Below are 15,526 nucleotides of genomic sequence, written 5' to 3'. Positions count from 1 at the left end.
GGGATTCGAACCCACAATCATAGGTTCTTGGCGTGCCCAAGGTACGCAACTCTGCACAGCGAATTGCGGCGCCTTAGACGACTGGGGCAACATTAAAGTTTTCAAATTATCCAATCACCTTTTATTGGTTACAGGTTTCAGTAACCAGATAATGTGCCGGTCATACAGTTATCGTTCCTTTATGTTCAAAGTTTTATTTTCCAGCATTTTTTCAATAGAAAAAGGGGAAGGGGAGGGCAGATCAGTTGCTACTATTGAACCCATCCCTAGTAGGTCTTCTTTTGTTGGAAGTAGGAACCCACCTCAACCCACATCTCTTCGTTATTGAATAGCAAACCACCCCCAATAACAGGTGTCTTCATTATGGAATAGGAAACCACCCCCGATAACAGGTGTCTTCATTATTGAATGGCAAACCACATCCAATCACAGGTGTCTTCATTATTGAATAGCACCCCCCCCCCCCCCCCCCCTCCCGCCTGATAACAGGTGTCTTCATTATTGAATAGCAAACCACACCCAATAACAGGTGTCTTCATTATTGAATAGCAAACCACACCCAATAACAGGTGGCTTCCTTATTGAATAGCAAACCACCTCCGATAACAGGTGTCTTCATTATGGAATAGCAAACCACCCCCGATAACAGGTGTCTTCATTATTGAATAGCAAACCACCCCCAATAACAGGTGTCTTCATTATTGAATAGCAAACCACCCCCGATAACAGGTGCCTTCATTATTGAATAGCAAACCACCCCCGATAACAGGTGTCTTCATTATTGAATAGCAAACCACCCCAAATAACAAGTGTCTTCATTAATGAATAGCAAACCACCTCAACCTAAAACATGTTTTCATAAGGTATGAAAAGAAAACGTCACATTATAATGGACAGAACCCAAACATTTATGCCACAAACCTATGGAAACCTCAACCCTGGAAATATCATGAAGTACATAAACATTTCTTTTGAAAATGAGAGCACTGTGTGACTATTTGATTTATCTCTGACACTTGAAACCAGATTTAGTTTTATACCTAATGATTTTGGCACGGGTACCAAGAATGGATGATAAAAGCTCACCATTTTATGTACTGTGGTATATTAGAACAGAAAGGTCAATGGTAAAGAAACTTAAGCAAAACAAATAACAGAAGTTCTACACAACATACACCATAATGTCCAGTTCATAACACATTGGTACACACGTATCTGTCTCTGTAGAGAGTCATTCTTATGTGTTCGTGTTTGTCAAAGCTCGATTGGCTGATACTAAACCACATGAAATCAACGGTTGAAGCTTGTTCAGATGTCACAATACACATCAAAATGGAACATACTTAGTACAAGTAACATTTTGTAATGCCATGGCAGTCGCGTTTAAAATCGGATCGGAATTCTAATAACACCTTTAAGTGAGTGAGTGAGCTGGATTTAACGCCACTTTGAACAGTATTCCAGTTATATGACAGCATGTCAGCACAAAGTGGGAGGAGACCCCGAGGTCTTGGACGTTTAGCACTTGGTGAACCAACGAACAAGGGTAATGTGCTGACAAACCGAGACACATAATCAGGGCGAACTGGGATTCGAACACACGATTGTAGGCTTATGGCGTAGCCAAGAAAAGGCAACTCTGCAAAGCGAACTGCGGCGCCTTAGACGACTGTGCCACCCGTGCTCGCTCACCTTCAAGACATTCTGTACATAAAAGTGCAGCTACGTAAGCTTCAAGATTTCAAAGGAGATATAGAAAGTTTGATAATTATTCAAGTGTTATGGATGGACGGACAGATGGTGGATAATATGCAAACACATAATCTAACTGGACTTGTTCATATTTCCCCCACATGTGACACAAACACTGTTGTATGCCTTTTTGTGTAATAACGGAGTCTTTAACCACATCACCTTTGCTAAACTTTGCGAATACCTTCATTAGTGAAAAGTTATGCCGTGAATGAAAACTTACTGTAACAGACATAACTTTTCCTAAGTAAAATGAATATTCTATTTTTTAATCTCAAACAAACATTGAGAAAATGCAAAAATAAAAGATAACGTTAAAGATAAGTGTACGAATATAAATAAAAAATACTGCTATTCTTTTCAGACGCGATTGGACAATGTAATGACGTACTATAGCCAAGAGACTTGTCGCTTTATAAACAAACCAGTGAGGATAAAAACACTGATGTTAGTTTTTGAGACATTGTTTAGGGTTTGGTACTTCCAGTGGTGGAGTCCAACGGTGCACATAACAGGACAAAGACAAGGAGTCTCTCTGGTATATATAAACACAATACAGAATACGCCGCTCTCTTGTAGAACGTGGTACGGCGTTCAATTGTTATAGCTAATGAATAGGCGTGATTCATGGCATTCATGGCATGCTCATGCGTACAACATACGTCTATAAGGACTAACTGCTGAAGGCAAATGGGTGTGGTGTTTTGTGGGATACGTTGACGTCAGTATGTTTTGTTGGTATCATGTAGGTAAAAGTGTCTAATGAGATCATAACGCCTTAAAGTCGACTGGCATTCTTCTTCATCTCTACAGATTTTATTAAAAAATGTAGGTCATCTGGAACTGATCATCATTAACTTCATTTTGGTTGGTTTTCTTTCAGGTGTGAATGGAATAAATGCATGTCAGAAAGGCAACACGTCAATCTGTATACTTCGGTTGTTTACACAATCTATATAAACATGACATTAATAACCAACGTTCTGCAACGCAGATCCACATGATGATTTTTATTTTTCAAAAGTTGTGAAGACGGAATGTAACGTTTGGGCATATTTCAACGCTCGCCAAACGTAATATGTACCTTTGCCGCGACTTCGTGTTTAGTAGGACGGGTACGTGCGCATGCCTAAAAAATGATGGTCGCGATACATCTCCCCTTGTGGATGTATTCTTCTTTTTCGGAAATACTTGTACACGTTTGGGTTTGAAACGTTCAGCCTAACAAAGTAAAAATAAGATACCATACAGTGAAACACCGACGTCTTCGAGAAAAGGTGCTCTTCAAATAATTTGATGGGAAAAATAATTCGAGATACAATTTACGGTTTTTAGCCCAAACTACTTATTATTAATCATAGGTTATTTATGTTGGACACGTAAAATTGTAATTTGTATTCTCGGCATGTATCCTCATCATCGAAAAGTACCAGAGAGTAATCCTTGACCATTAGTAATGTTTATCAAGCATGCGGTGTTGTTAATGCCTGCAGCATAATGCAATAAGACTCCGACATCACACAATTCGATACTGACTTGTTTTCAGGAAATACATGTATGTATTTCAGAACGACTCTGGACATGTTCTTGGCCTATAGCTCAGACAGTTGGTGCATATTTGAGACCTAGCGACCGAACTTGTGACAGGTTAAAAGTTTGCAAAACAAACATTTAAACTTGGCAGATGTAAAAATATACATAAAAAGGTTTCACTGTTTCGGTAATTCACAATGCATGTAATTCATAATAAACAATATTTACACAATACAGTCTGTTCATAAAATGATACCAAGCTGGGTAGTTCTTAAAGCAGAATGACATCCAGTGAAGTGATAGCGTAAGGGATGGTGTCGGGCGTTTTTCAGTTGTTTAAAGAGCTAAGATGTTCTATGTCTTGTTGATACGTGCATCTGTTACATGTCACGGGAAACTACTTCTCCCCTCCAAACCACTGTATGTGATACTGAGATATTGTCAGAACATTTTCATGTGAAATACACAGTTTCAAACATTCCAAAATATGCCCTGAACGAGCTACCATTATACTCTCAAAGTGCTTTGTGTAATGCTATACTACCAATTTCATATTTAGGAATTTATTCATAATATCCCACATCAGAAAACAGCTGAACACCTGTATGTGTCGAAGTCTCAGCTGTTTCTCTGATTGCCCGGACACGGTTATCATAATTTGACCTCGACTCGGATATATAAAATGTTTGGTTGTCTCGAACTTATTTTGCAGTCCCAAGTGACAAATGCAAGCATAGACCTACTCTGAATAGTTTGACTGCAAATATGTCAGCGTACCGTCTATGTTGAGCAACGTAAGGTGGATTTCTAATAAAAGGGACAAAATCCTTTCCGTAGCCACAAGACATCTCTGTTAAAAGCAGTCGATTTTACGTTTCTGACTGTATCATGGACATGTGTTTATGAATCACTACCAAATCGTTATGCTACAAGGAGTTCGCGAAAAGGTGGCACCCATCACAACATACATTTATAATGTTCTTGAAATAATTAATTATTAAGAAGATTACAATAAGCAACGAAGGAACACACGAAGTAAGGCGTCTTCCTATATGTAAGGTGTTGATGTCTCAAATGTCTCATGAAGCATGACCCGAGTTGCACTGGTGATTCCCCCATGTCATTGCTGGAAGACAAAAGAACAACGAGCGTGGAACGGTGAGAAATATTGATGGAAATTCGATTGGTGTACGAGATAGGTGATGCTCCTGGGAACAACAATTACTACCATTTCACTGGACTATCTCGCATCCTGTTTATCGCATACAGTAGGACTATCTCGCATCCTGTTTATCGCATACAGTAGGACTATCTCGCATCCTGTTTATCATACACAGTAGGACTTTCTCGCATCCTGTTTATCATACACAGTAGGACTATCTCGCATTATGTTTATCATACACAATAGCAGTATCTCGCATCCTGTTTATCATACACAGTAGGACTATCTCGCATCCTGTTTATCATACACAGTTTGACTATCTCGCATCCTGTTTATCATACACAGTTTGCCTATCTCGTATCCTGTTTATCATACACAGTAGGACGTTCTCGCATCCTGTTTATCATACACAGTAAGACGTTCTCGCATCATATTTATCACACATAGCAAGTTTATCTCGCATCCTGTTACGACATACAGTAGGATTATCTCGCATTATGTTTATCAAACACAGTAGGACTATCTCGCATCCTGTTTATCGCATACTATAGGACTATCTGGCATCCTGTTTATCGCATACAGAATGACTATCTCGTATCCTGTTTATCATACACAGTAGGACTATCTCGCATCCTGTTTATCATACACAGTAGGACTATCTTGCATCCTGTTTATCATACACAGTAGGACTATCTCGAATCCTGTTACGACACACAGTAGGACTATCTCGCATTATGTTTATCAAACACAGTAGAACTATCTCGCATCCTGTTTATCGCATACAGTAGGACTATCTGGCATCCTGTTTATCGCATACAGTAGGACTATCTGGCATCCTGTTTATCATACACAGTAAGACGTTCTCGCATCATGTTTATCACACATAGTAAGACGTTCTCGCATCATATTTACACACATAGCAAGTTTATCTCGCATCCTGTTACGACACACAGTGGGATTATCTCGCATCCTGTTTATCGCATACTATAGGACTATCTGGCATCCTGTTTATCGCATACAAAAGGACTATCTCGTATCCTGTTTATCATACACAGTAGGACTTTCTCGCATCCTGTTTATCATACACAGTAGGACTATCTCGCATTATGTTTATCATACATGGTAGGACTATCTCGCATCCTGTTTATCACACACAGTAGGACTATCTCGCATCCTGTTTATCATACACAGTTTGACTATCGCATAAACAGCGCAATCAGATTTGAACTCCGGTATATTCTATGAGCGCTTCAACTTCGTAGCGCCGCACGTGAACAGGTGTGTTGTTAAGCAGCTGGGTCTGATTTCCGTTGTTCGTGACCTTGCCGAATTTAAAGGGAGACAAGTATGCAGTGAAGACCCACCAGTCGCATCTCACTACTGAGAGAGTAAATGTTATTTCATGACGCAATCAGCAAAGTCCCAGCTATATCAGAGCAGTCTGTAAAAAGGTTCTCAGCCAGCTCATTAAATAATTGACAGCATGAACCCACCCCGTGGCACATTGACAAGCAATCCGTCAGAAGACATATTGGCCTCCCAATCCTCGATGAAGACAGTATATGTCCTTGTGTATTTCAACTTCCAGTTTTATTGTTTCAGTGAGCATTTCGGTACAGATGTTAGTACAAGTGATAGGTGATCAAACAAGTGAACAAACAGGTGATCAAACAAGTGATCAAACAGCTGATCAAACAAGTGATCAAACAGGTGGTCAAACAAGTGATCAAACAGGTGATCAAACAAGTGAACAAACACGTTATCAAACAGGTGATCAAACAAACGATAAAACAAGTGATCAAACAGCTGATCAAACAAGTGATCAAACACGTTATCAACAACTGTGTACGACATCGTTAGGAGTAAAGTTTACATGTTCACAGATTGGTTCCCCCCCCCCCCCCCCCAAAAAAAAAATAATAAATAAATAAATAAATAATTTAAAAAAAATAAAAATAGAGCAACATATTTGTGAAAATAACAAAACAAATGTGTTTTCTGAAAATACAATAACACAGGATATGACGAAAACATGCCTATTTATATGGAAAATTGTTGTGAACTGCCTAACCCTTTTCCAGGTGTTAGGCCCGGATCCACGTTCGTCGTGGTCACATGCAGTACGATAATGTGCACGAATTATAGCCCGAAAATGTAGTCATACAAATACATTGTACACAATGTTCAGTGCGTCTTGTCATTACACACACGATAATGCTTTTCAAGGAACTCGATAATCCAGTGTATCTTATTTCAGAGAGACCGAAACTCAGATCAAGTTTGTGGTTGGGGTATCTTTTACTGACGCTTCAATATATACGTGTACCTGAACTTTCAAACCTATTCTATTTCCGTACATTAAATTGTTATATTGCCAACGACGCAGCCTTGTGCCTATGGGAGGTGAAATAGGCTGCACGTTCAGTACACGCGAATGAAATTGTGGGTAGGGAAATAAACCGTGGACTATAGATTGGATTTGCGCTAAATAGATTTCTGAACGGAACAAGTTCAGTCGGTGCTTCATAATTACAGGGGTAATTTGTCTTCCGTCATATACTACTCGTAAGCAATAAAATGCTGAATACGAACTTAATAAAAACATAACATCACAAATATCGTTGCTGGTGCTGAAATTGTGTTTGAGTTCGTTATTTTCACGCTGAAGATTGGGTCGATAAGATTAATACTAAGTGGAATAGAAGACTGGCGGAACCTTGTTCTTGTCGGGTAGACGCAGTCGGTGTCAAGGGGGTAAACATATCCATATGCAGGGAATAAGACATGATTTTAAACATAATTTTGTTAGCAGTATTTAGAATTTTTGTTATTCGAGTTTAATTTTGGTGAAGATCATAATACTCTGTACGAAAGTAATATAATTCTTCCAAAATAAAAGAAACGCAAAAGGGATTATTTTGGCCATAAAAGCAAAATTAGCGGACCAAGAGGTGCAAAATAAAGAGGTTTAATATGTTATAGTGTCAGTGAAAAAATTCCCGGATCAAAATCATCACAACAAGGACATGCAAACCATTAGTCGGGAAACACGTACGATTCGGAAAAACGCACCCAGTGCATTAACAAAAGGGTCATGGAGCACTATGAACGGTATTAAAGTGCAAGGTTTTGGATTGCCTGGCATCTACGTCAATCGAACAGTGACAGTTCAACAACTTGCCAAGATTAACAGAAGTACAAAGAAACAACGTCATTGCAGCCAATGGCAACGGTGTATTCCAGTTGGATCATAAGAGCCGAGATGACTACAATCACCAAGTGTTCTCTCCACGCCATTTTGGCTCAATACCATGTACGGTTCCTCGTATAAATATATTTTCCTACCTCACACAAATCTGGCTTTGCGTTTCTTTTTTTTTGAAGAGTATAAAACAAGGAATATTTTTGTATCGTTATTAAAATGAGTGCGTGGATGAGTTGGGTTTAAATCCACTTTGAGGAGCATTTCAGTTATATCACAGCGTGTTGACTAACCTAGATACATAAGCAGGGCAAATGTGGGATCAAACTCATGATTTCATAGGGTGATTAGATCACCAGTGTTCGCCATCAAAACACATCCGTTTAACGTCTGTGGTTGCGGTTGTGATTTGAAGCCACTGATTGACACATTAGAATTAGAAGTTCTACCGTGAATTTAGGAAAACAATCGATTCTGATTGGTCAATCAGAGGTATTAAATCACATTATCATACCACCATGTCCGAATGATGAGATCTGATTGTTCACGTGATCTTGATAAAATACAGTGTATCCCGCCTTAGAGAGGAATAAATTTATCAGCGGGGAAATAAATCTCTTTTACCCCGCCACGAGCACGTCAGGCTGCACGTGGATTTCTGAGAGACAGAATAAATCCCTTATACCCCGCTTCAAAGCAAAAAGCTTTTTCCGAGTCAATTGAGGTCACGTGACATAGCAAGCTAACTCAACTCAATCGAACAGCTGTTTTCTATCAATTTTGAATTTGTTTGAATTCTATTACAGTGTCATATTAAATCATGTCAGTAAGATAATTTCGTTGTAGCAGGACGACTCGGGGAACATGGGGTTTTATGCGTCCCTTGTTAGGTTTTATAAAACCTAAAGCGGACGCATAAAAACCCCTGTACCACTCGTGATCCTGCTACAACTTATGATAACTGCCATTCGTAGAAAAGTGCTTCTTTCTAACAAATTATTGCATGCTGAAATAACGGTACGTCCAATGATGACAAAATGTTAGAAAATACAGTGAGTGAGTGAGTGAGTGAGTTGGGTTTTAACGCCGCTTTTAACAGTATTCCAGTTATATCGCGGCGTGTCAGCTTAATGTGGGAGGAAAGCCCGAAGTGATGCAGGTCTAAGACGTTTACCACTTCGGTGAAACCCATGAGCACGGGTATGGTGCTGACAAACCTAGAAACATAATCGGGGCGAACCGGGATTCGAACCCACAATCATAGGTTTCTGGCGTGTCCAGGGGACGCAACTCTGCACAGCGAATCGCGGCGCCTTAGACGACTGGGCCACCCGTGCCCCCCTACAAAATACAGAGCTGCGGTGCCTACACTGTGTCAATTATCTGTGGCAATACATGTTGGCAGGAAACACCATAGAAATTGACTAAAATGGTGTGTTTCAAGTTTAAGGGAAAAACGTATTTTGGTGCAAGAAATCAACTTAGCGCGGTTACATCTACAGGTAAACTAGCTCTACATTGAAAGCGAAACACAGTGGAACCTGTCTTAACCGGACTTGCATGGGGCAGGGATTTAAATCCGGTTTAGGCAGCAGTCCAGATTAGCCAGAAACCCGATTTAATCGAAGAATTACGGAATACAGAGTAAATCCGGATTGTAGGGATTCTGAGAATACATATTTTAGATGGTGTTGTATGAACGTAGTAAATTCGGGATCGTAAATTCAGACAGCGTATTTCTATTTCTTAATTATTTTCTTCAGCAGGCAACCCCTCACCCATTAAACACATATTACCACCTTGAATATATAATTGTTGGTTCCGTTAGTGTTAAGCAAGGATGGGATTTATGGATGAATAACTTCGAATTTCAATTAAGAGCGACGTTTCGGTGTAGATTCTAACACCGTTATCAAGCAAGTGATATACAGAGGGTGGTTGACAAGTATATATACAGGTAGGATAGAGTGTAAGGAGTAGATCGGTGGAGAAGCCAGTTGTGTACACAAAGGGCAGTAAAGACAATTATCGTCAAAGTGTTGTGGACATGTCAGTCGACGTCAAGCAATAGGCGGTTGGTTGTTTGCCTACACCTTAAAAAAACTGAGGTAGCAGGTGCAACATTTGTTCTTCGACGTCATAGCTGCGTCACGATCCGCATGCGTCGATGCAGATGTACATTTAACCTTACGTTCCTAATGATCAACACATTGTCTCGCGGTTTTTCCTTTTTTTCTATGCGTTTGTCTCTTATGGATGACGATGTGGCAACCATCAAGTTCTAAACGATCGATTTTGTGGCAGTATCTAGGATACAGGCATTCAAGGTTGCTCTGTTTATTCTCTACAAACCTTATTCTCCGTGTTTACAGGTATACACACACGTCGACACACGTGCGCAGCGCCATGATACGTTTATGTAAGATGCCATTAAAAAAACCACAGATTTTTTAAAAGGTCATGATATTCGATGTTAGTGCAGTACTTTCAATACAGTACAACACGTCATTCCCAGAAGGGAGTCTGTTTCGATTTACCCTGTGACCCTACGTGTGACGTTAAATGTCTGATGTTTCTATGTCTAAAAAATATCTGTGCATAATAAGTCTCATGTTTATAAACATTAAAGAAATTTAATTTATTTTTAGCTGTTGCACAGAAATTCAATTGAAGTAAATTACAATTTGGCTGTATATATGAAAGTAAAAGTTTCGGTGTCTAAAAAGATACTTGTTCGTTTCTATGAACCTTTTAAACATTTGATAATTTAACTGATTATTAATTCAATGTTAAATTTAAGATTTAATTGCATATATTAAAGTCAAAGTGTTATAAACATCAATTACACCAGCAATCGTAAACAGACAACTTCGAAGGGGAGGAATGAGTGAACGTTGCTTTACGCCGCATGAGCAATACTAATGAGTGAGAGCATGAGCACCCGAACCATCAGAGTTTTACAACAAGCATAGGTTACTGGATGCATATTTTACCTAAATGACGTATATGACATATGTACAGACACAGACAGGTAAACAGGTAAGAGGGAACATGATAGTATCTGGAGGAAGTATTTTATCATGTCCAATGGGCTTTCAAGATTTTAGATTTTGGTAGCATACGCCAGCTTAAGAACATCATGGGGATATGTTTGTTTGTTTGTTTGTTTGTTGTTTAACGCCGCACTCATCAATATTCCAGCTATATGACGGCGGTCTGTAAATATTCGAGTCTGGACCAGACAATCCAGTGATTGACATCATGGGCATCGATCCACGCAATTGGGATCGATGACATGCATCAACCAAGTCAGCGAGCCTGACCACCCGATCCCGTTAGTTGCCTTTTACGACACGCAGCGTCACCTTTTACGGCAAGCATGGGTTGCTGAAGACCTATTCTACCCCGGAATCTTCACGGGTCCATGGGGATATCTGAAAAACATTGGGATATGTGAAAAACATGCGCATAAAACATTTGAAATGAGGCAATCACTACCCACGGCACTCGCATATATATTTTTAACTGCCTCTTTTGGTCATCAAGATTAACTCTCGTACCAGTGCACACATTTGCAAAATCGTTCACTTGACAAATATAGGGCCTACATATTCTCAGTAAATATACTCGGATGAGTAAGTGTATTCATGAACAGAGTTGCGTCCCTTAGACATGCTAGAATCTTTGAATCCTGTATTCGCTAGAATTATTGATTCTTTTTTGTCAGCACCATACATGCACGTGGGCTTCACCAAAGTAGTAAACGTCGAAACTCCCACATTAATCTGACAGGCCCAGACATAACTGAAATACTACTAAACTCATTTAGTTGTCAGTAAACATATGCCAGACGAGACATCTTGTACACTGACTCCATTTGTATACACACATAACAAACAATGACAAACTCCAACATTGTTTTTACTTTGGTATAGAGATTGAAGCTTTACAGGACACACCAGCCCTTGGACAACATCATCCGTCTGCATGCGGCGTGCGTATTCCATGTGACATGCGTATTCCATGTGACATGCGTATTCCATGTGACATCCGTCTGCATGAGCCATGCGTATTCCATGTACAATAGGACAATTGTAACAGCTTTGGAGGCACAGTGGGAATACATACCCTTTGAAAATATCGATATGTTCTATAAAAAGCTTTGGCAGCGCAGTATACAGTATTCATAAATGAATACAAAGAACAATATTCACATATTCACAAATAGTCACGAAATGGGACAAAGTAAAAACAAATAATCAAAATGATTCGACCAGTTCGACCGACAAATCACAGGTCGTGCATCACATTTCAGGCGAGACTAACATCTAGTCGCCGAAATTAACATATTTTAATTTACAGAAGAAAACAGTTGCTAAATTACAGTTATGAAATATAATAAATAGGAGCCCATCCATGGTAAACGGTTTTTTGCCATCTATCATGTATGCCTTCCACTAGGTACTAGTCAAAAGACAAAAGTTAAAAGCATATTATTAATTCTAAACATATGTATATAAAATTATATTGTTTTTAATTCAGTTTCGCATCAAATACTCTGTATGTATGTAAATGTTTGCCAGTGGGTAGAGGGGTTCAGTACAATTCTCCTTGTGAAAATTTGTTGATAAAAAAATAATTCGGGGGAACACGTGGTCCGGTCCACGGCCTCACCTGCTTCGGCAGCGAGTACTACTGAGGTAACCTGCCTCTGAACGTCCATGTCAAACACCCAACCATTTGGAGTGACTGCTTTTCTAAATGATTTATTCCGACGTATGGCGTTGTACCTTGATTGTGGGCCACATCAGTGGGTCCTCTGTCGGGGGGTATACATTGTGTAATGGTAAAAATACACTCAAGCCCCAGTTAGGACCAAACACTGACCGTAGCCTTCCAGAGAGGGAGCGGCTGTCATGGATTTCGATCTTTTTTCTGTTGAGGTTGTCGTGTTCAAATGAAGTCATTCCATTCTTTATCATCAGTGAATGTTCAAGTAAGAACGATACTGACAAAAATGCAAAATAGAACAAAAAGCATGTCACGGACATATATATAACAATTATTGGAGACACGTAACCTAGCAACGTCCGCAGAACGGTAATAGGTGGTATAAAGTCAAGAAATGAAATCTTGGACCAGAGATAGTGGTAGATATAGTACAAGGCATGAACCAGGGCGTATGAGCATGCAAGCGCCGCCCACAGACAGAATATCACGAAGTGACGGAGATTCCGCCAGCCCACACAGGAGCCCGCAAAGTAGCAATGGTGGTCCCGCTTGAGAATGCACGTTTTACACAGCGCGCAATGGTGGCATCGCGGGGGTCGCATGACGTCACATTGAAAACATGGGGACCACGACCAGTAGGGGTATTTTAAACTTTTAACTCCAGTTTTATCCTTGCTCGCTGAGCCAGAAAAATCCATAGAAGACGGTTTAATGAATCGTTCACGCAGTCCAGTGGTATGCGGTATCCGACTTCCGTTTTCATCGCCCTCAACGGAAGTCTTCCTTTTACAATCTCCTTCACCTTCGACATCGACCGATTGACCTTGACCTAACTTCTTATAATGGGTGTAGGACGAATCCACGTATCGGATACACAACCAGTTCATCATCATCTCGGCGAAGAGGAAGGATACGAACAGCCTCTGTAACAGCACCGTGGTCGGTCCCTTGTCCTTGTAGATGGTGGGGAGGACGTCGGCGATGCCAATCACCCACGTGCCCAAGATAGTGAAAAAGAACATAGGCACAGCGTGCGCAATAACAAACTCCGGCGTCAAAGGATGATTGTTCTTTTTGTAATGGGCCTTGAACTTGGACATCAAGGACTCGCGAGCAACGTTGTTAGCTGGCATTTTCGAAATGACTTTTTTTACTAAAGATTTCAAATATATTGCCTTGTTATATACAAGGAATTGCATACATAATAAATACACAAGGCAGAGATTAAAATTGGCTCTAGCCCTCTAACCTAAGTGTGTCTAAGGATTTAGATATCGGCCTAGTAGAATTCCAGGTTCTTTATGGCGTGTTCCTGTATGTTATCATTATTCCGGCAAATAAACGTTCATTGTCTCATTGGGAGGATACATAAATAGCCTTTGGTTCTCTGTCCTCGTGGAGTAAAAAACTCTTCGTTATAACTGTGCGTATTTGCAGTGTTTTGATGTATGTGTTTGTGTCACAGGAGCTGGCTCGTCTCCTGTTAATGTCATCTAGTGCTTTCCTTGACACTACAGTATAACAGTAACAGATCCTGTCTTGCCGACAAGTCTCTGTCCCACCGTGCACGGCCTTTGTAACATGGTAGCGTAAATGTCGACGTGCACCGACACACCTGTCTGATCAATGGCCCGGTAACTTTGGGATCTGTTGTTGGCCACAATACGTCAGCCCGCCGGATACTGAATGGGTCCGCTTGGTGAAAACACAGTGCAGTGATAGGCCTGGAAATATGAAAAATGGCCAACGTGTAAATAATATTGCTTTTTCGCGGTACTTTTCATATATAAGGTGTACACAGTATTTGAAGCTTTTTACAAAATACAAACATTGACTACGTGTATGCACTGAGTTTATATACAGGGGCGGTCGACATGGTTCATTAATCCCAAGGTTTACAGGTATTTATATGCAGTGTTCGTTGTCAGGGTAGACGCCGCGAAATAATTCCGTCCACATGTCATTTCAGTCTCGTGGTTTATATAAAATAGCCAGATTTTGGTCGAAAACAATAACATTATTCTCTAGACTAGAAGACTTTTGGGAGAATGGATTTTTTCAAGATTTGCTCTGACTCGCATAATTCTATCACATCCATTGCATACTTCATATGTTAAATATTTACTCAAGGTAGATTTCCCTTCTACACACAATATAATCTATCAACCACGGCTGGATTGTGTTAGCCATTCTCCACTAGGGCCCGTATCTCTCATCAACTAGCCCCGATCGATTGGAATCAATATGTGCTATCGTGGCCCACACACATGCTGCGTTTTATTTTTACTTTATAGAAGATTCAACTGCTGCATAAATATCAATAACATTAAGACACTCGTTGCATGAAGTTAGTTAGGAGAAACTATTTATGTAATATGTAATTAGCGATAGACTTACTCCACAAAAGTGTTGACAGTTGTCCCATAGCGTTAAAACACTCGTTGCATTAAGTTTGTTAGGAGAATCTCAGTATGTAATTAGTGTTAGACTTACTCCACAATAGTGTTGACAATTGACACATACTGTGTTTAATATGCATGACATATATCATACTTACCTGTAATTAGTTCTTGATAGTCTTTTCACCAGGTAGGAAGTTGTATTTTGAGGCGTGTGGCTATGAGAGTCCGTTTGATCACTTCTCTCCAAGGTATGTCCGATCTGGGGCCTTTCAACCCATTCACGTTCTCTCACTCTTTCTCTCTCGCCGATATGTCGACTTAACGGCGTGGTTTCGTGTACCAGTCCCGTCACGGGAGACAAGACTACGATAGACAACGCTATGTCTGTCGTCAATAGCAACAGCGTCAACACACCAGCAGATCAGCCTGAAAGGGACACTAAGCGTGGAAAATAGGTTATTGATTTCATAGGTGATGAGGATAAACAGCTAACGATTGTGTTATTTGAAGAATGTCGACGGCAGTGACTCGTGAATGGTTGGATTGTAAACACATTTGATGCGTAGGTCAAATTAACTATGCATAATGTTTTGCTCCGTGAATAGATGAATTGCTTTTGTCGCGCATAACAATGCAGCAGTATAGAAATAAATCGTTTTTTTCAAGTTTATTGACAGAATACAGGATATTGTGTTTTTTATTTTTAACTGTCGGCGAGGTACAGGAGAGGGTGTTGTTTTCCGC

At 40.0% G+C, this 15,526-nt stretch overlaps 1 protein-coding gene across 1 annotated transcript; it reads right to left on the bottom strand.

Moving 5' to 3' along the window:
• Positions 1-11,588: 11,588 nt before the first annotated feature.
• On the bottom strand, positions 11,589-15,129 carry LOC139459554 (uncharacterized). The gene is made up of 2 exons (XM_071241101.1): positions 14,938-15,129; positions 11,589-14,104 (listed from the first exon to the last, which is right to left on the bottom strand). The coding sequence occupies exon 2, from the start codon at positions 13,577-13,579 to the stop codon at positions 12,416-12,418; it is 1,164 nt and encodes a 387-aa protein (XP_071097202.1). The 5' UTR covers positions 13,580-14,104; positions 14,938-15,129; the 3' UTR covers positions 11,589-12,415.
• Positions 15,130-15,526: the final 397 nt, after the last annotated feature.

The sequence above is a fragment of the Haliotis cracherodii genome, unplaced genomic scaffold, assembly GCF_022045235.1.
Source record: "Haliotis cracherodii isolate W230 unplaced genomic scaffold, xgHalCrac1.p SCAF_1, whole genome shotgun sequence".
Lineage (NCBI taxonomy): Eukaryota > Metazoa > Mollusca > Gastropoda > Lepetellida > Haliotidae > Haliotis > Haliotis cracherodii.
The sequence above is the reverse complement of the archived record's forward strand: the minus strand, read 5'-3'. Positions and strand labels throughout refer to the sequence as shown.

Bases quoted from the DNA above. Each gene is read 5' to 3' on its own strand.
- LOC139459554 (XM_071241101.1), bottom strand. From the start codon at position 13,579: ATGCAATTCCTTGTATATAACAAGGCAATATATTTGAAATCTTTAGTA.